General features: G+C 34.8%; 1 protein-coding gene across 1 annotated transcript in view; it reads left to right on the top strand.

Moving 5' to 3' along the window:
- The window catches only part of FGF14 (fibroblast growth factor 14), a 137,619-nt gene that overhangs the window by 26,986 nt on the left and 88,386 nt on the right, over nt 1-22,247 (top strand). The window contains exons 2-3 of the mRNA XM_067289698.1: nt 4,154-4,264; nt 13,540-13,643. Coding sequence (XP_067145799.1) covers nt 4,154-4,264; nt 13,540-13,643 — 215 coding nt within the window. The remainder of the gene's footprint in view (nt 1-4,153; nt 4,265-13,539; nt 13,644-22,247) is intronic.

Below are 22,247 nucleotides of genomic sequence, written 5' to 3'. Positions count from 1 at the left end.
AGCCATTCTACTTGTAAACTGAAAATACGTTGAATTTAAAACATAAAGTGTCAAAGATTTTCTAAAGTGAAAGCTACACTCAGCCTGTCAAGGCTTAATGTCAAAACAGTTTTTGTAGCCTCTGTTACAGGGAGAAACAAAGACATCTTAATTAGACTCTCTCTTTGTTGAGGACACAAGGAAAGCTCCTGACAGAGTGTGCATGCTAACTATAATCATACATGCTGCCATTGTCACTGACAAGGAAAAAGAGCAATAAAGATGGGCTGCAAGTGACTGCTGTCACAGAGGTTGCTGTGGAAGAGACAGATTTGAGAAGGTGTTGATTTATTGATTCAGCAGAACATTGCTGAGCCTTTAGAGACAATCTCTAATAATTACAAGACAGAATAATTCTTTCCACACTGGGGCATTGCCGTATTATCACACTGAACTGTTCAAAATCGAGACCCAAAATAAGATCATGAAAATCATTAGGAGATGTGGAGCTGTCTTTTGATTTTGACCTATGTTGAAGGTTTTTTTCCTGAAGTCTAGATGTTTAGAATTAAATAGAAACTAATATTTTCAGATAAACAGATACCTGACTATAGGGGATAGGACTTCAAGAGAACAAGTAACATAAAATCTATAATAAAACTGTGAGAACTGGGAATTCTTTGGTAAAGGTCATCTACCCTCATCCCGTTCATTTGTATTTTATTATTTGGCTGTATTCTCTTGCCATTGCCTTTCTCTTTTATGTGCATTTGGTTTGGTGGGAAGAAAAAGGCATGTGTGGGATATGAAGGATAAGGGTAGTTGTTGGTCTGTCTGTATCACTATGAGGGGAGTTACAAGTATAACACATCCAGTTCACCTGCAGACAGGCAACAACAGTCTTTCGTTGGTGTTTCTGAGCATTGCTGTTAGCTCATTGTTTCCAACGGACAAGAAAAGAAAAGTGCGGTCAAGAAGGATTTGAGAAACTCGTTTGGAAACCTTCTGAAGCTGAGACCATTTCTATAATATTCTGAAGTGACTATGGGTAGACAAACTCTTCTACAGACTGTAGTTTCTGTTCAGAAACCAAAACACTATAAAAATGGATTTCTCTTTACTGCTTGCTGCCAAAGTGTCTCAGGAAGGACTTGAAAGGAATGTTTATCTTTCTTCAGGGATACAAGAGAAATTCTTTGCCTGACGAGACTGTCTACTTCTTCTTTAAGATGTATACCTTGAGTCCGTACAGAGCAGTCTTTTTGACTGCTGCTTACTATGAGTCGTGCTGAGATTAACAAATTGTTTTATATGACTCCATCACTAACTTTGAGTTGTTTTTTGGCTGGGATAAAAGCATCTCACTGTCAAATTCCCACAGTTTTTTTGAGCACTGTTTAGCGAAAACAATCAGTTCATCTTCTACTTTGATCTGTAGATCTGAAGTGCTGTGATATATATTGACTAAATACTGCCATCTAGAACTAGTAGAAAATATATGATTAAATTTCCTGTCAAGAATAAAAATTTTAATCTTCCTAAGGACAGGTAGAAAATATAGAATAGAATAAGAAAATGGAACATTACAATTCCTACATTTGATGGAAAAAAAGACTAACCTAGTCTACAGAAATCTACTTTTCACAATGAAAATATTGATTTGTATTATGCTATTATTAGTAAGTTCCAGTTTTAAATGAAACATTCAAGTGAAAGAGCCATGTTTGGGGCCAATTTTGTTTAGTTCTCTGACAACTGAAACCATTAAAACTCTATACAAATGAGCTAAAACACGTCTAAGATCCTCTGCTATCATGGTAGAATAGCTATTATTTTACTATATTTGAGCTTGAGTGAACAAATAAATGGGGTTTTCATACTTTGTCCCATCTTATGTAGCCTGAAATTCTAGCCGAATTGCACAGTTGTCCACCAAATTATTTTCATTCATATATAATTTTGGATAGCAGGTAAAGCAGAGTTAAATAATACTTCTGGCAAAAACAAAGACAAATAGTTGTATGATTCCTTGTTAAAAATGTTAGAAAGTAGATTTTATTTGTGAATTTAAAAAATAAATAAAACAGAATGATGATAAAGAACAACTGTGAAAGTCACTTCTAAATTTCACATTATTCCCTTCGAACAATGCATAAGTGTAAACAGCTGGTGATAATGAGTTGTCTGTAATTTGCTTTCTTATGAGATATTTCCTTGAAGCTGGAAGCTGATTTTGTTCATGTTTGGGTGTAGAAAGAGTTTTTCAAAATACTGATATTTTTACTGTAAATGCTTTCTAAAGCAATAGTTTTAAGAAATTTGCTTTAATTATTTTCTTTAGTCTTTTAAGATGCAGTTTTAATATGTATAAAGCAAGTATGTTTAAAACTCTCAGTTTGGAAATGTATATTGAAAGCATGCGTTATTGATAGGAAAAGCACCTGTGTAAGAGGAACTCACTTTTCATTTTTAAATAATGATTAAATAATGATTGAGACAGTACATTCAAAGAAAATAGAGTTTATGATATTTATAAATTTTAAAAGAATTTCTATGAATACAGGAGATTATATAAAAACAGAGAAACTTTTGCTAATGTAAAAACTCCTGGAGGGCAAAATTTGCAGGGGACAGCAAAAAAAGAAAAAAGGAAAAATTGTAATTTGCTTCCATGTTAATCATCAAATATTTATACTAGTTATTTCCCTGCCTCAAAGATTTTATAGTGTTAATATTTATGGTAACAATTTCTATGATATTTGCAGTTTATTTGTTCATCTTACATTTTTAATTTAAATGGGTTTATTGGTTTAATATGACTTTGTAATACAAACTGACAATTTCTTTTGAAATATAGTGGATATTCAAGAAAAATGTATCATTTTCACAATCATTTCATAGAACTGAGTCCTTACAGAAAACTTTTAAACATTCTGTTTAGAGACAGTTTTATTTATAAGTCATTATTTTCACCTTCCCTAAGGATACTGTAAGTAACCCAGCATGATTGATCATGAGAGCAATTATACACAAATTCAAGGAAGGATTTTGTATTCTGGCCACACATTTGCATGAAGGTAATTTCTGTTTTAACAGTTCATTTTAGTGTAACAGTTCATTAATTATCTATCTGAAATTCTTTATGATTTTAGTTCATTATTGTGGAGCTAAGCATGTTCTCACAGAAACACGTTTACTGCCATGTCCCCACAATTTGATATCTTATTGTACTGGCTACCTAGGGTTGTTGGGCCTAATAGCTGATTTCTAACAGCATTAGTACCAATATCTTGCACAGGTAGTGCTGTTAGGTTTTTTTAAGATGTGATGTCCTTTCCTTCAGCACTGAGCCAATTCTGCAGGAGGTTAATATGTGATTTGGTACAGAACCATCCTTGAGACAAATCATAAAGTTGTTGCTCCATAGCCTCTGCTCAATTGTTGGCAATTTTCCTAAATGTACAGTATTAAACAGGGTTGCTTAACTTTTCAGCTACCTAAATTTCCCATTTACTTTTAGCTTACTAAGGTATTTTCCAGTTATTTTCTCTGGTTAAGAAGGGCTATGTCTTGCCCTGATTGTGGTTGTTGTTCACTGGGGGATGGAAGAGGGCAGGTGAATGATATCTGGCTCTCGACTGGTAAAGTATTTGGGGAACTCTCCAAGTGGGATTATTACAAAACATTATAGTAGATAAGTTTATCACTTTTGGTAGAAAGTAAAAGGAGAGAGACATATTCATGCAAGTGTCATTACAATTTAAGTAAGTTACTAACATATATGAAATATGAGTAGGGTTTTTACATGTTTTGTTAGTTTCTCTAAGGCTCTATATTTGCTGATGTAGTCTAAAATTTGTTGTAGGGCCTAATCTAGTTTAAATCTTTTAACTATGTACAGTACTTGGGGTTTTTTTTCTTTTTTTTTTTTTTTCTGTTTTACCGCTGTTAATTGTAATGAAGGATGTTCAAGGCAGCAAACAGGACATCAACTGGAGCAATAATATTCTGCAGAAAGATTTTTTTTTTCCTCATCTCCATCAGGATTCATCCTGTTTAGTACTACTTTAAGACAGCCATGCTGCTTCAACCAACTTCCTTCTACCGTGAGAGAAATAGGGATAACTCTTGGAAAAAGTTTTGAGGCTAGTGACAAAATATGTTTGTCTTTCAGATCCCCAGCTCAAGGGTATAGTGACCAGGTTATATTGCAGGCAAGGCTACTACTTGCAAATGCACCCCGATGGAACTCTCGATGGAACCAAGGATGACAGCAGTAATTCTAGTAAGTGACTGCTATAGGGGAATGTATTAATCGCAAACACAGATTGACTCATTCACATATATACGCGCAGACACAATTTTAATGGGTTTTGAGGGTTTTTGAATGTATTTTGTCAAAAAAAAAGAAAAAAGTTTCTGTCAATTTAAAATCTAATAACCACCATCATGTCTCGTGCAGAATGTTGACCTAAATGTATTTCCACTGGAAACGAAGGTAGAAGTGCTGATAGACCTCACTGGTGAGACATTCAGAGCAATGTTAAGTCTTCTGATAATTTCTTCATAAACTTTTTATTTAAAATAATTTTATTATCTCTAAATAAATAAGTTAAAAAAAATAAAGAAAGCAAATTTTTTGAAAACCTGATAACATAGGCCCTGATTCAGCAAAGCAAAAAATGTATGTCTAACTATAACTGTTTAAGTCCTGTTCAAAGCACATGCCAAAGTACCTTGCTGAATTGGGGCTGAAGACACTGATCCTACAGTCCCTATACCAGCAAGAGTTCCAATGATTTTAATAGGATTTCTGCAAGTGTAGGGACTGCTCTACTAGGCAGTTCTGAAAAATATTCCAAACAAAAATGATGCAACTCTTGAAGGTCAGTGTGGATCACTGCTTTGCTATATTTCATTTCGTGTGATACTGGCACATATTTTCATTCAGTTAACATGTATATGTTTTATAACATGAGTTGCAAATGATAATTAAGCAAACCTATTCTTATTCTAGAAACAGTGGATTTTTAATTTTCCATTTAGCATAGAAAATTTGTATTTTTTTAATTCAATTATAGTTGGGATATTTATGTAAAATATTTCTATGTGGTCTTAAGTTCTATTTTAAGCATATTGAATATAAAACATCTACTTACTATGCTTATATAAATAAGCCTCTAGTTTCCTCAAGATTGTTGGAATCAGGCTACAGAAACTAAGGGATTTGTGGTTTCTGCTTTTATTTGGGGAGGCTCCCATCCCTGTTAATGCATGGGTATCATTTTTAACATATTTCATCAACAGATAGCATGATCCTCTTTTATCTTTCTAATTTGAGAAAATTAATTAATTAATCTATTTTGATATATATTTCTAGCACTGCTGGTTTTCTAGGTTCTTTTTTTTTCCCCTTCTGTTCCTTGTTGGGTTTTTTTTCCTTTCCTTTTCCTTAGTGTGTCTATCTCTCATGCCCATTCCTGTACTGGACCAGATACTGAGACCTTGTACAGATCAGATCATTACTGCTTTTCATAGAAGCTTTGACTATATGAGGTCTGAGAAATAAGCGTCTTAGAGTGTGTGTGTATAACTTCTTCTCTCTCTTTCTGTCTTTCTCTTATTTTCAGCTTTAGTGAGGAGGTGTGTATGGGCAGTAATTTTGGAATGTTTTATATTATTTCTATGTATTTATCTTGCAACTCTAAATACAGATTTGGAATCTTTGCAAAGCTACACAATAATGCCTTACTTTCCTCTTTTCACTGTTACCAACTTTACTGATCTTCCTTTCTTTCCTTACTAGGTTATTTTTCCCCTCTTTCCCCTCTTCCCTGCTCTTCTGGGCTTCCATCTATCTGCCCCTCTCTCTTATTCTTCTCAGCTGTTCCAAAGTGTAGAATGAATATTCAATATTCTAAATATTCTAAAATGTAGACATTGTCAAAAACCACACAAATACCAGATAAAAGTACTTTATATTTTGGATATTTACTGTTAGATAATATTATGTTTTATTTGGACATGACTCTTCAGCTAAAATGAGTTTTTTTCTGTGACGTGATTTTTTTCTCTCTTTAAATGGTGTGATTCACTGTTTATTTCATTAGTCCAATTTTATAGTATTGTTCGATAAAGAGAGGCTAGATCATAATGATGTAAAATCAATGTGTTTGGCAGGAAACATATTATTACCACCTTAAATTTTGCTAGTATGTAAGTATCAACACCTTATCAAGAGTTGAAAAGATTAATATGTTATATTAAAGTTTATATATTTGGTATATTCAAGAGTATGTGAATATGTGTCTGTTTCTTTTCTGCTGTCAGTCTTTCTCCTCAGTTCTTTCACCTTTCCACTCTGTTTCCTTCCATTTGCCGTTGAACTCTTGGTTTTCTGTCACTTTTCTTTATTTTACCATATTTTAGTTTTCTTTTTCTCTTTTGCTTTTAAAAATCCATTTTCTTTGGATATAATTTCTAGTCTTCTGATCTTTTCTTTTTTTGAGCTCCTTATCATGATAATTCATGTCCGAGGCTTGCTGGTAAATAAGTTTTGGCAGCCGCAGAGGAAGAAGCGCCATCCCAGTTGCAGCCTTGCCCTCCTGCTGGGCTCAGATTGGGAGGAAGAAGTCATATGACCGCTGAGTTTGCAGAGTGTCCATTTAATGCACCCAGTGTGGGCAGGCATGGACATATATTAGCTGTCAGTAGGAGAGACGGTACTCTTAGCTTGACAGCAAAGATAACTTTCATTCTCTTTATAACAGTTTTGAAGTGTGTTTCATAAAAACACAGGAAATTGAGGCTGCTGAAAGGCATGCGTCTCTGCCAGCCTTTCACATGTGTTCTGCACTGTTGATTGTCACTGAAGCCTGGGAAAGAGCCCTCCTCACATAATAGACCGTCTGAGTAGCTGAGTGTCCTGGAGAAGTCAGAGCGAGTGAATAGTGAGGAACAGAGAAGGGTTTTTTTGTTTTTAGTCAGGAAACTGTTTGAAGTTTAGTCCTGCTACCACTTTTTGCTGCTGTTGCAATTTATTCTGTATCCATGTGTGTCAAGCAGTTAGAGGACTGCTTAATATAAAAATTCAATCAAGAAGTGCACATGTCGTTTTTGTACTCATTTTATATGTACCTCAATAAATATGAATTGCACACTGTTGGAATTACAGTGTTGTAGAGGAGTAGTGCAAAGTGAGTAAACTGGAGTCTGTTCAGTTTGAGTAGTTCTGTTAACATCCATTCTTTATTTGTCTTTAAAGCTTCTTGGTAGTCTCTCTAATGTTGGCTTTTTGCTTCTGTCTGAAGTCGAAATGAGTTTTACCTGAGGTTTCAGTGAAATAGAGCTGTCAATACAGAGGTCCTCAAATTTCCCCCCTGCATCTTTTTATAGGACATCTTTGTCAACTGTTATAGTGTAAGTCATTGTCCCAGCTTGTCTTAAACCTGAGTAAAGGCCAGGGTCTGCTCATATAGACAGCAAGATTTTTAATATATCATTGTGCACAAATCCTCACATGAGAAGAGGCATGTGGGAAAAGAAAGATCAGATGTGACTGCTTGTAACTGCATCCCTTAACGTAATTTTTTCTGCTTAGATACCATGTTGGTGGCCATGCTACCAGAACCCAACCTAAATAGAATGATGGGTTTCCATTCATTGTTGTCATCTCCTTTTTATACTTTTTTACAAGTTAGTAATGTTTTGTGATGAAATATTAACTTATCCAGCTGTTGGTTAATGGTACAGAGTTTCCATATAATCACATCATCAAACTGAGGCTGTTAGTTTAAACCATCCTGTGTGTACAGTCTGTATTTTTGCCAAACTGTAAGTGACATGTGAAAGAGGCTTTTTTAAATTACTTTTCTTCTTTTAGCTGGTTTTCTCTTTAAACTTCATGTAATGCCTTAGAGTTTCTGATACTTGTTTGTGACTTTCTTGTAGTGTAGGCAGGAGCAATCATGGCTAGAGCTGTGGACTGGGTTATTGTGATCCTAATAAGCCTAGCTGTTCCTCCCTAGCTTCTATTTTCCTGGATTTCACAGAAGTTCTCAGCATTACTTGGTGCAAATGGAACTTGCTTCAGGGCATAGTTGTTTGCAGGTTTTTTCCATAGGCCTAACCATTATTAATTTGGAAAAATGACCTACTATACAGAAACTATGAAAAAAATAGAAGGGATTTCCATGTTGTGCTTGTGGTAACAAATATGGCTCTATGTTCCCCTCCTGTCCTCCTCCCCACCCAAAATGGCTCATCATTGGACTTTGGACTATCTTCAACATTTGCTCTCATGAATGAAAGGTGTTTTTAGTAGGAAGAGTAATTTGGAATACAGGTGATTCAAATTCTTTAATTTTGGAGACTGAAACCTAGGATTACCCAGTCCTACTTTTTTTTAATTTTGATTCACTGGGAAAATATATCTTGGACAACAGCCATTGATAAACTTCCACATAAATGATACTTCCCTTGATGGGTGATAAACCTGATTTTAATACTGAAATGTTATTCATGTCCCTCATGAAATACAACATTACAGTTGTATTTAAAACAGGTTAAGAAAACATTGCTCATTTCTAGCCATATTTCATTAGCTGGTAATGCCAAAATTAAGCTTACCCAAGAAAATTTTATTTGGTTCTGCTGTGCACATCTCTTGTTTAATTACGCAACAACATGCCTTACTTCCTTCCTGACACTTAGTACCTAGAAGAGTTTGTGTTCAAGAAATCATGCTGCTATTTAACATTCCTTTATTTTCATCTTTTAATACATGCTCCAAATGCTTATTTATATCTTCCAAATTGAATATGGAAGTTTTAACTTTTTAATAACGTCTTTCTAAAGTACCTGCCACTAGAATATTTCAATTTGAAGATATTAATAAAAAAAAATTTTCAGAGCATCCTTGTAAGGCAAAGAAGGTAATTACCCAGAAATAAAGCATATGAAGATTAAAGAAGAACACCTGCACCAACTTGCAACACTGTTAAATTCGGACTATTTAGCTGAAATATGTATGGTCTGATTTTTCCACTGTTTTTTTTACTACAGTTTGTATTCAAAGAATTTTACAGGCATTTAGTCATTTATTTATGTCACCTTTGGGAGTTAGATAAGCCCATTTCTCCCATTTGCTGAATCTTTGTCAAGGTTGCATAATCAATGGAGTCCACGTTCAGCCATACGAAAGAGTACGTTTTAGTTACATCTTGTGTAACATCAGTCAGATGGAAATGGGGTTTGCTTCGTAAGAAATGGATGGCCATATCTTTGAATAATAACCTCCCTGCACTCATTACTCATCTAAAAGATGCTTTGATGAAGTCACCATTTTTTTGCTTTGATGAAGTCACCATTTTTGTCTTTAGGCCTGTAGATGGAAATAAATTAAACAGATAGTTGCCTTTAACCTATCCAGTACTGTGTGATGTTGTGTTGACTGACACTAGGGCAGTGTGCATGCAGAACAGACAGCAAGTTCATAAGCCTTAAGTAGCTGATCTCTAGCAAGCCGTACTGAGAAAAACAGTGATCTGTAATGGCAATTTTCTTGTAGCTACGAATCAGTCATACCTAAATAGACTTTGGCAGGGATATCAAAGTAATTTATTTCAGGCATTTCATATTTCAAGTTACTACATTGTGATGGTATTATATAAAAAAAAAGAGGGAGAGAAAGAGAAATATGGGAATTTTTTTGTGTGTTTGCTCAAGTACAGGAATGATTTATCAAAAAGTGGGGTTTCACTAAAACTTTGGCTTTGATCCAGACTTTTGGAGGATTCAGAATCCAGCTCAGATTTATGCCAGCACATCTCCTCCACAATCCTTAAAAGAATAGCAATGAAAATTCTGTTTTTTTTCAATGTAAGTTGTTATTGTAACCTGCTCCGCACATTTTCTGATCTCATACGTGATGGGAGTAGGCTTGCAAGCATATGAAAAGGAAGAGAAATCATCTACTTTATAGTCACAGTTTAGATGGAATACAAAACAGAGCTAAGAGACTGTGTAATGGGTTCAATGCCAGGGAGGAGAAAGGGTCTTAATCACATAATTTTTGCTGATTGGATCACTTGATTCCTCCACTGTTTCCATCTCTTATTTAGGTTTGGATTTACCAGGATTTATGCTTAAGTGTGAAGTATGGGAGAACTGAGCACAAACAAAATTATATTTTCTGGGCTGTTTAAGAGTGCTGTCTCTCAATTCATCTGTAGAGTTACTGAGCTGGGCTTAGGTAAATAAAGACATTCTGGGACCTCACTCCCCACTTATTTTTGGTGCTGGACCATTGTCTTAGAGATAGACAAGAGCTAGGAGCATGGGTTTTTTACACCCTCATTCAGGTAAGGGCATAGTTTTGGCTTTTTAGGTCTCATATGCCAGGAAACTCTGGAAAACTTTGTGCTTCTTTAAGGCAGATTCTTATTAGAGCGAGGGATAGCACAACTGAATCTTCAAAAGGTTTGAAATTCACAATTGGGTATAGAAATATTGCTCAGTGAAGAGTACTGCACAGCCAGGTTCTGGAGGAAATTGGTTTTCCTTTGGCCAACTTCTGAGCACATAAAAATTACTTGCTGTGCATTACTGGTGCATGTTTTGCTGATCTCCGTATGAAGCACACACTTTGGTGAGCATTTATGAATCAATAATTGCATGTAGACTAGCCTCCCTAGTTTCACCAAAGTCTGAAAGATTTTGCAGCAGATGCTGAATATTCTGTATGTGCAGAATTCCAACATTTGAGTTCTCACTCTAAAATTTTATGGTCTTAGACTAATTACAGCAGCTGTGACAATCTCTGCTTAAAACTTGGTAGCAGTAAAATATGCATAATATCCCCTCTACAGTGCTTTCTAAATTAACCAGTAACTATAAGCCACTTGAGTAATTTTATAGGTTGCATAAAACACTGTCATGTTAAAGGCCTGTAGTTCTGCTTCAGTGATTGCTGTTTTTTTCTAGTTTCGCTGCTTTATTTTTTATTAGCAATACATTAAATGAAATCCGCTTTCCAGAAGTTTGGACTGGACCACTATGATTTGAAGTTATTTTTCATTCAGCAGTTTTCTGTGGATGACTCATGTTTGTGTTCACCTTTTTCCTTATAAAAATATTGTTTGTTTTCCTTCCTTGTGTCTCCTAAATAAATTGCAGTGGAGGGCAAGGCATAGTTGCTGCCTTTCCTCTAGTATGGTTTTCATATCCAGATTTCCTCCTGGGATTTTTTTTCTTCTAGAAAAAAACCAAACTTAACTGCCTACTTGTCCATTTTTTTTCATTTATTTCTTGGTCCTTTTAGCCTTAGTAATAAGCCTTGATGGTCAATTCTATTTGAAACATATTTGTTCTGTGACAGACTGACCCTCCCTTTCCTTCCACCCACCCAGCTGGTTTTGCTGGCTTTGGCTTTGTTTCAGTTGAGGGTAATGGTTGTTTTAAAACTTCCAAATTATGTGGTACATTTGAAAGTCCTCAAATCATGCAGTCTATAGCCTATATACTCCTAGGATATCTTGTCCGTTACTGCCATATTTCCCTGATTCACATCTCCTATAGATTAAAGAGGGAATATTCTCTGTACCAAGTTTTTTTACAGTGACCAGCCAAGTAAGATCTAGCATGACTCAGACTTGAAAACTACAAAAATGAAAATATGTATTTGTGCTAATTCTTGTCTGAAGTCATCACTTCTATTCTCTTTTGTAAATCCATACATTTCTTCTTCTGTTCTTCTAGAGCTCTTTTTAATGTATTTTTGTTTCTACAGCTGTAGGAAGTACCCTGCTACAATTCCTAGCTTTACAGTGGCTTTGTAAATTCCTAAAAAGATCTTATGTTACACATTCGTTTTCTGCATGAGAATATTCCAGATGTTGCTGTTGAAGGAAACGATTTTTTTCATCTTTAAGTTCTAATAGCCAACATATATGTTTTTTCAGTTATGAAGATTTGATCAGCCTCATCACAAACTATCTGCATCTTTGTATCCTTTGACCAACCAGGAGTTTTCACACCTTGAGAATGTACCTACTTATCCCTTGCAAATACATTTCATTTTTTTCTTGACTTAGGTTTTATTTCTGACAATATAATTACAGAAAACATACACTATGATGCTACCTGATCACACTTAGGACTGCCCTCTCTAAATTTTGAGCAACTCACTGTAGATTTTACAGTGTTCCTAAGACTTGACTTGGTGGGACTATGATCTTCTATGCCTATGCTGAACACACAGGTTGCACTTCTGGTTTTCATCCAAGGACTTGTGAATCCATGACTCATCCGCGGTGTAAAAGCTGCTTAGCATGAGCTCTGGTGCATCCAGATCTTTCTTTTTTTCAGGGACTGCTTGATGTGTGGTTTGCCTCTGATTTTCTAATATGAGTCAGCAAACTTAATACAGGTGCGCTTGCTGGCATAATTTTTAGAAGAATTGGTCTCTGTCTCATTTGCCTAACACTAGTATTTCCAGTAAATGCAGTGGGCAATGGGGCTATTCTAAAGGCTTTTCTGAAGAATCTTCTAATCTTCTGTCCATGCTGCTAGCTCTGAATAAAAAATACCATTTATCTTCCTGTTCTTGTAGGGCACAACTGTATTTTTGAAGAGAACAGATTTTTAAATCTACTTGCTCTTTTTGCAATTATTAAACAATTGTTTTGTTGTAACATTTATACATAGAAAATAAAATGTACTTATATCACCTCCTCTTTTGTTGTTCTGTTATGAGGCTGGTAAAGTCGCCCCCTCTTCACTCTGGATTTTTTCAAACAGTAATCAAAGCTGTGTTTTTGTTGTTAAAAAGGTGGATACCATTGCTAGGGTATCTGCTATTGGCTTTTTTTTTTTAAATAAAAAGCATTTTTTTCAGAATATCAGTCTTAGAACATGTTCTAAATTCAGCTCAATAGGATTTATGCACATTTAGAGCTAAGCACATGTTTTAGTGATTTTCTGAACTAGAACTTAAGTATCTGCAGTTACCTGAAGCCTGTGTACTACTGTTTTTATCAAAGTTCTCATTCATAAATGCAAATACTTTTTTCAGTTTTGAAATCACAGACCCCTTGAAAGCAATCTTAATGAGAGTGCCTATTAATCCAATAACACACTGATGCTTAAAAAAATAAAAAGCTATTTGCCTAGTCAGAAAGATATCAGTGTCTCACAAGTGTTACCCTTATGACCAGTATACACTGGTGAAGGAAATGTTGGACTCTGACTCTTTTCAATTTACTTGAGATACTTGTATACATAGTGCTACATAAACGATTACAGCTCAGTGTGTTGTGCTTTGTGGTTGTTAGTTAGCAGTTGTGCCAAATACTGAAATATTGCAGGAATTATTGCTAGATAGACACCCATGCTTAAATTGTAAGTACTAACTTAACCAGTAGCAAGATGTTCTGAATTAGATTAATTTTAAAATCAGAAAAAAATATGAAGCCAGTAGCTGCCATCCTTTTCTATTAATACTGTTTAGAATATTTTAGTAACCATGATATGCTCATATCTGGTCACATTTTCTCTTCACAGCATTATTCAACCTTATACCAGTGGGACTTCGAGTTGTTGCTATCCAGGGTGTAAAGACTGGGTTGTATATAGCCCTAAATGGAGAAGGTTTCCTCTACACATCGGTAAGTACCATTCTGAGCTCTGTGTAAGAAATGCAACTGAAGTTGAAATCTACACTAGAATGAGATGCCTATTCACTTGTAAGACATCCTGTTATGTTTTGTCCTATGATGTATTATTTTTTATGTACATATATATGTATATGCATATAATACACACACCTGTGCCAGCATATGCAACATATCTATAAATGGGATATAGTAGAAATTACTAAGTACCATGTATGGCAACCTGTCCATTAAAAGTCCTAAAACAAATGTTCTCTAGAATTCTTTTTCTGGTAGAATATACTGATAGTGTGCAATACTCCACAAAAATTATAATTTTTGATTAAATTCTCTAGAATTTGTAAATAAAGACCTGCAATTATAAATTATAAATAAATCTTACTGATTTGTTGATCGGAATCAAAGGCTTCCTCAACAGTTACTTTTATTGGTAAGACTTACAAGTAAAGTAAATCCAAAAAGTCATTTACAGTCTTACAGTTTATCGTAATCTTGTAATTCTATGCTGATGACTATTGATTTTTATATTTAAGATACCAGAAAAAATAAGAGTTCTGAGAAGAACTATATCTTTGTAAAATGATCAAAGTTAAAGAGAAGTTATTTTGAGTCATAAACAAAACTGCTGCATAAAGTGAATGGAAAGTCCTCACATTGTCTAGGATATTCCAAATGATTTAATGCTAATCAGTCAGTGTGTTATTGTGAAAAGAAAGATCTTCAATTTTGTGTAAATTTAGTGTCTTAACCTCCTTTAAAACACAAGCAGATTTTTAACACTAACAGGCAGTTCTATCAAGTACTAACAAGGTGGTTTAAAAGATTTTTGGTTACAGTATTTTTATGGCTCTCAATGTTGAATTCGTTTTTCACAATGCTTTTTGCATTTCTTACATCACATAATACTTAATACCCCACTGAGTTACAATACGGTGCTTTGTTTTCAATATCCATTGAAAAGAAATTGGACAGATTAAGCTTCTGATGCCCTGAGGGAAAGTGTTATGCTTGTTTCAAATATATTATTGTCTTGGAAAAGTTAATTGGGAAGAAAAAATGGAACTAATCTTGAACGTCAATGTCAATACAAAAAGAAAATTCCTACTCATAAAACACTGTTGGAAACTCCAGCAGTATGATCTAAAACGTTTATTTTCTTCCGTTCAAAATAAAAATTCTGTCACAGGAAAACATCACATGTCGTGCAATATTCCCTGTCAGTGAAGAAAACGGGAGAGGCTGGTGTTAACACACTGCTGACTCCCCAGTTCCCCAGCATTTCATGTGTGGAACTCATATCTGTATGATGGTAGGCACACAACCTTTTAGTGTGTTGGTACAGTCAGAGTATATTCCTGCACAGTGCTGAGTCTGGAGAGAGTTCTCCTTCCTTCCTAAAGAACTATAAGGATTGTTTCCACCTTTGGAATGCGCCAATTTCCAAAAATTCCTGGTTCATAATTCTGCTCAGTGAGAGAACCTCTATGAGTAAATTTTGGCATTCACTGTGCTTATGTACTGTTCTGGAAATGACACAACTTAAATTAATGGTGTCATCTGAAAGATGAAGAAAAGTTGGCTGGATCCAAACTCTGAATAGATGTGGACCTGACGCTTAACACATTCTCAGATCTACCAAGGTATTTCCATGATATCAGTGAGAATCCAAATTGCTTTGCTTATATGGCTTGTTCTTTGGTTACACAGATTGCTTATGGTTATGATCAGTCTCATGGATATAAATAAAAGATCATGTACAAGGAAAATATAATATACATGTTTAATGTTTTGTGGGACTGCATATTCTTCATTGCCATTTAGTGTCAAGATTTTTGGACTTGATGACTTACATATTCCTTGGTTAAGCTGCTTAGTTATTGGCAGCTTATTATTTGCTTCTGAATTTTGTTCTGTGGATGTTGTTGTATTTTTAATGTGTTTCACAAAGATTCTTTGGGGAGAGTGTCTCAGTCTGTCACTCTACCTCATGTGAGGTAAGGAAGCAAATGTTTTTGGAAGGCATTGCTTACTCCTCCTCACAGAGAGAATAAAAAATTAGTGGCCCATTAGGCGACAAAGATAGGTGACACATTAGAAAACTGATTGGAAGCCTGTAGGTTTTATGTATCCACAAAATGATTTTAAACTTAAGCTTTTTTCAAGCTGAGAAGTAGTAACATTTGGTAATCTAATGCAAATGTAAAGGTAGTGATTTCAAAATATTAGTGCTGTAATTTGGTTTTAGTTATTTCATATTAATGTACTGAAAACATTGGCAGTATATTTTCATCTTAGTAATTGCCTGTTTTCAGCTTAGAGTCTAATTTGAAAATTAGAAGACAAAGCATCAGAGAGAAATATGTCTTCTTCCTGGGGGTGAAGATGAAGAAATACTGCACACAGAAGATTCTAAATACAGTCCTTTGTAGAAAACGAGTTTTAACCAATCTGTTTCTATTGTTTCTGTCTTATTACTGTCTTACTATTACTGCTGGATTTTTTGATTCTTTGGCAATACTGTGTATCTATTGCTCCTGAGATACAGAAGTTGTTTATTATATGTTTTTCCCTTGGCTATTTAGGAAGGCTGGGAGAAAAATGTTTCTCTTAAAAGCTTTGATATGCCATCTGTCTTCAGTGAAAATAATGGGAATGTGGTAATTAAAAGGTACATATATTTAGATATGTTACCAAGATATTATAAATATTTTGCAAAATAGAAGCATGAACTATAGACTAAGTGTGTATTTATGTTTTCTAAGTTGAGACCAAAGTCCTGTGTAGTCCTTCTCCACAGAATTTCTCAGTGTATGTTTTTCCATTCATGGTATATAAAACCTTTAGCTTGTGAGAATATCCTACATGTTGATGCCTCTCTTCAGAGTGAAATCAAAGGCCCCAGTTCAATTATTTCTGTAACAGATGAGCTTCACATGATGCTGGCTAATTAAACAACAGAACTGACAGGAAATGAGTTATGTTTGATCCTCCTTTCTCTGATATGAAGTATTCAGTCAGAGGAATATGAAGGTACAGTGACCAGTTTTACATGTAGATTGTCACATGAAGATATGCATTGTTGTCTTGCTTTGGTTTTTTAAAAACTTGTTTATGGTTGTTTGTGTCAGTTTTGAGTCTTTTCTATTTTTATTCTGCCATATTCGTGTAAGATTTTTCCACTAATTTACAGAAATAGAACTAGACACAAAAGTGCAGAAATATCATAGAAGAGCGTTATGACAGTATTTCTTTCTTAGGGCAGAAATGGAAGGACAGAAAATTGTGTAGGAAAGAGCTTTTCATACTTATTTTACCTGCACCAGCAGTTCAGATTTGTATTCTCTCCTTTGAGGATTAATCCAAGTCCGTGTCTCAATAACGTACCACTGAAGTCTTGTTAAATAAAGAAGAAAGAAAATCTTTGGAGTTTGATAGGGCTTTGCAGAATTCTTGAGAGAAAATACTTTTCTAAAATTATAACCTTATTCTTCAATGAATTCAAAGTCATTACTGTAATTCCATGATTCATTGTTTTATATGATACAAAAGATAAGAATAAGAGCTTATTCATGTTCTTTTTTTTTCTTCCTTGCACTTCCAAGGATTAGATCACTTACTAACCATTAACTCACATACTAACCATCAGCTTTTTTGTAGTTTTAGTTTATTGCATCCGACTTTATTTCTGTATATATATATATATATATGTACATATATATGTGTGTGTATGTGTGTGTGTGTGTGTACATCCAAATATGTCTTGTTATAGTAAGGATATATTTATTTAGTGACAGCTTCCCAATTGTAGGTGTATGTTAGTGACCTATGGGAATTATATTTATGCAACTTTAAAAAGTAAAGACTTATTTTAGATGGATTAATAAAGTGCGAATAAGTCAATATTTATGACAGACTTCATGACTGTGAAAGCTAGTTTGGGCAGGAAAAATTGGATTTTTCCATAAAGCAGCGTCTCAGATACTAGCAAGATTTCTGACTGGTAAAATATGCTAAAGTGCAAAAATGTGCCTCATTTCTGTCTTACCTTTGGAAAGGGTGGACAAGATAAGGTTTTATTTGAGGGGCTGATCCTACCAAAGTAAAAAGGAGCAGAACTGGCTCTGTACCCTGAAAAAAGGAGCACATTTGCTGGGATTACCTATCAAAAGTAGGTATTGCCTGCAGGAGGAAGATGGCAGTGCAGTATGTGACAGAAACTTTAGTGTACATGCTAATTTTGGTCAAGTCACTCTATTAGTTCTGTCTAGGAGGTGAGCTATTGGATATTGCAGTGAAAATGCAACTTTGTCCAGAGTTTTAAAAGAGCAAGAAATAAACAAGTGATTTTTTTCTTCTTTTTTTTTTCTGCAAAAAGTTCATTTGTTCAACGTTCAGGGCTGCAGCTTCTTGTTTTGCTTCTCAGATTTTCTCGTATGGTAACAGGATAAATTCAAAGATAAGATATACTGTATGTTTTTGCATTTTATGATTCCCATTTTCCTAAGATGAAAATGTGAGAATCTTTTTGGATGATACTACGTGATTTCCTCTCATGAAGTTACCTGATGTATCTGGGCAGGTTTTGAAAGGGTTAGTGGTTATTCATTCTAAGAGCAGTTCAGCGGAGTGTTATCAATATTTGTTTGCTACCAGAGTAGGATAAAGAATAAAATGTAGAAAGGCAAAAATTCCTTGTTCCAAAGCATCTCTACCTGCTTATACTTTCTTCTGTTTCCTTTTTACCCATTTCTTCTGCCAGTTTTCATTAAGACCTGAGATGTGGATGAAACTGGAAATGGAAGAATACTTCTGTGATAATGGCAGCAGTAAATATTACAGTCACAGTAATTCACTGTATGGTTTCTTAGTAAGATTGATAAACTGCAGAAATGTTTTAAAATATGAATGGATCTACATGGCCAAAGTCTAAACTATATGGTCAGCTCTTCTAGTTGGAGTCCTGAACTGCAGCTGCAGGCGAATTTTCAGTCCAAAGCTCCTGTTCTAGACATGGGGCCAATGAGAATATTATCAGAAAAGTGTATAGAATAATAGAGAGACATTGCCTAAGTTCTGGGAGATTTTATAAACTGTAAGTTCTTTAAAAGTAGAGACTATGCAATACTTGATTTACAGAACAGTCTTTTTGTAAGATGGAGGTTTGAGTTTGATCTGTCATGTTACACGTTTGAAGTTGGTTAGGTAGTATTTCAGTGGTGGTAAGATCACAGTCTACGTCAGAGCCTTCATGAATGAGAGAAAATGTCAATATGTGTAATTGGGAAGTGTATTTGTTATATCACCCTGGCAACTGTCAGCTGAAAAAAAAAACAACTTCAGCATAGAGGGTTTCTCCTGACATTTCAGCAACTTCACAGTGCTGATATTTCCACTGTTTCTCTAAGCCCATGTAACTGATCTCTTGAAGAAGAAATTTCAGTCTCAAGGAAACATATAGGATTATAGACGATACAGCTTGCAAAAGAATGAGAACTGAAGTTATCAGTAATTCTAGTATCTAAATTAAAGTCAGATGAAGAAGTTGTTTCTGTAGCTCCCATAAAACCTCTGTTTGTGCTTTGGAATAATAATGCTTAGCACCTACTGTACTTAGAAGGCTCAAAGGTGCAAAAAAATTGTAATACAAAGAAAAGAAGGAAGTTTAAACCAGGCAAAATAGAAGAAGAAATTTGTTGTTTCATACTTTTTCTTTTACAAGAATGGTTCAAAAGATATTAATGTGACATCAAGGCAGCATTTTTATGTTGTTTTTGCATTGTCACTGTGTAACAGTGGTTGACAGGTTTGAGCAGAGATTGTGCTCCGTCGTGCAAGGTACTGCAGAAATAGTTAAAAATATGTATATATGGAGAGATGTGGATAAATATGAGCCTGCTCCACTATTTTAAAGAGGTAGGGTTTTGTTTTAATAATCAGAAAAGGACTGAATAATAGAATAGGGTAAATCTTACTGCTCTTGAGGTATCTGTGGTTTTGTGAATGTAAATACATCAGAATGGAGTGGCTCCTCTAATAATGCTAATAAGAAACTAATGACTAATAAGAAACACAGGGTTTTCTTTCTTATATTGGCCTTATGCTCTAGGGTCTTAACCTGCTCCCACACTATTATTTCTCAGTGCAAGGGACAGGACCTTAGTGCACTTGTCATCACCTTGGAACTCAGTCTTGGAACTACTCTGGCATGCTTTGGGGAGGGGAAAATGGGTGAATCTAATTATTTGAAAATCACGGCTTTTGATAAAGACTTTTGAAAAATCGTTAACAGCAATATTTTTAAGCAAAAATAAGTAAAATACAGATTTTACACAAGATCCATTGGCTAATTTTAAGGCCTCACCACTAGAGTGCTTTATTATGTATGAATGTCTTAATCGCATGTTATCTTAAGTATCAATTGGAAGATAACCTATACTTGCCTCATATAATAAAACAAAAGTTTGTTTGAGAGGAGAGTAGCACCTTTTAGGGCTGCTTTCCTCTAAAAGTTGGTTTGCATCACTCAAAAGGTAAAAAAGTACAACATGTTCCAGAAGACATTGAAATACACTGACAGGGAGGAGGAAAACATTTGCATGGTTTATGCTTGTTTATATCTGTGTTTGGAGGTAGATAATTTGTCTCTCAAGCTGCCTGCCAAAAATAAATACAGAAAATTGCTAATGTATTTATTTATACTCTGGTGGCACTTCAGGAGCAAGTGAGAACAAAGCCCTGTTGTATTGTACAAAATAGTCCCTGCTACTGAGTATAGTGGAAAAGGGGTATAAAATACATACTAAGTGAACAGTATGTTACTTTTTCAAATGAATTAGATTTTCACTATATTTTGGGGTGGAATATATTTAAACCAGTGTTCTAAGAAGCAAGACGAGAAAAATGAGGCATACAAAGAAGCATGGGACTTTGATAAGATAGAGCAAGAGAGAAGTGAGAGGGAAAGAGGTGAATGGAGTGAAGCTGAAATGAGGAGACTGTGATAAGCACAGATTTAAGAAAGTAGAGAAATAGCCCAATTGAGCAGAACAGAACTGTAGAAAACCTTATGATGATACCATTGTTCCTTGATGTTTGTGTTGGCTCCTACCTCTGAGTCTCCAGCATGCAGGAGTGGTTACTGTTTGAACTAAAGTTCATAAACAATACTAATGAAAGAAAAAACACTACTTTGAATATACAACAAAGATAATTAGTACTATAAAGAACACTGTATCTTAGTGGCTTCTTCATCTGTGGCTGCTGTTTCACCCTGCTACCATTAATAGGCTATGCTGGGGGTAATAACAGAATTTGACTCAAAACTTGCAGTGATGTTTCTGGCCATTTAAGTCACATATGTGTGTTCTGTTTGGTTCATTTAGGTCCACAAGATCCTAACAAGACTTAGTCGTAGTTTTGTATCTGTAAGAAAAGCTATGTTATTTTTCATAATTGCTTGAAATCTTTATTTTCTTTTCTAATGTTTTCTTTGCATAAGCACATGCAAAAATCTCTCCATCTCCAGGATATGTATTCTCTTTCTCTAAGATTACAAAAATGCACGCAAATTCATTAAGGGTAAAAAAGCTGCTCTTCCAAAATTCTTGTCAAAGCATGGAAGATAAGAGTCAGCAGCTGTAGTTGGATATTTTTTAACTAATAATTGCGTGGCAAGGAATAGTGTCTGTATATAGGTATGCCAAAATGAGGGTAATCTAATCTCACGCTTCAGGGAGTAAGATGATTGCCACAGGGACTGAAAGGAATGCTTTCCATAATATATGGCATTGCTTACTGTAGACACATTGTGAGAGGTTTGCTTCTGAACTATTGTGCAATGGGCACGGCCAAAGGCTGGGCACAGACTTGATGGACCAGCAGCTTCATCTACTCTGTCAAATTTATGCTTCTAGCATTTCTGTCCCTCATGGTAATCTCCTTGTATTTTTGGCCAGTGTTTGTTTTGTTGTATAAATAGAACTACACTTTTCTTGATATTTCTTTATTCGCCACATAGTTATTCTTAGGGATTCGAGGATGTCTATAATCCTAAATTTAGAATGCTGTCTCACTGTGTATTATATATTCTCCCAGTACCCTTTTTGTCTTTTGCTCTTTTACTTCCATGATAACTGTCACTGCACAGGCCTATCAAAAAGACAATGTTCAAAATTTCTAATTTTCCATTCATTGCTATTTAATCTTACTCATCTATTGCATCAAAGTATGAAAAGTAGTTACCAAAGATTTAAAACTTCTCAAACAAATTTTAAACAGTTATCAAAAACATGTCTCTCATCAAAAGCTGCTACTTCTTTGCATTACTGATTGAATTGTTTGAACTGAATTAATATTCGAAATACCAAAGACAGTTGTAGATGGTGTTTATGGTAACTTTAAATCCCTTCCATAATAAATTTGATTGATATGATGTAATGAAGAGTGTTCTGTGCATCTTCAAGATTTCTAGATAAGAAACAAAATAACACAAGTAACTGTGTGGCACAGAATGACAGCAATTAGACAAATGGGGTGCTGTCTATCTATCACTACTTTAGCTGCATAGCTAATGCAGCTTCTGTTATTCAGAGCTCTTTC

This window comes from Apteryx mantelli, chromosome 1 (genome assembly GCF_036417845.1).
Source record: "Apteryx mantelli isolate bAptMan1 chromosome 1, bAptMan1.hap1, whole genome shotgun sequence".
Taxonomy (NCBI): domain Eukaryota; kingdom Metazoa; phylum Chordata; class Aves; order Apterygiformes; family Apterygidae; genus Apteryx; species Apteryx mantelli.
This window is presented reverse-complemented; position numbering and strand designations above follow the sequence as displayed.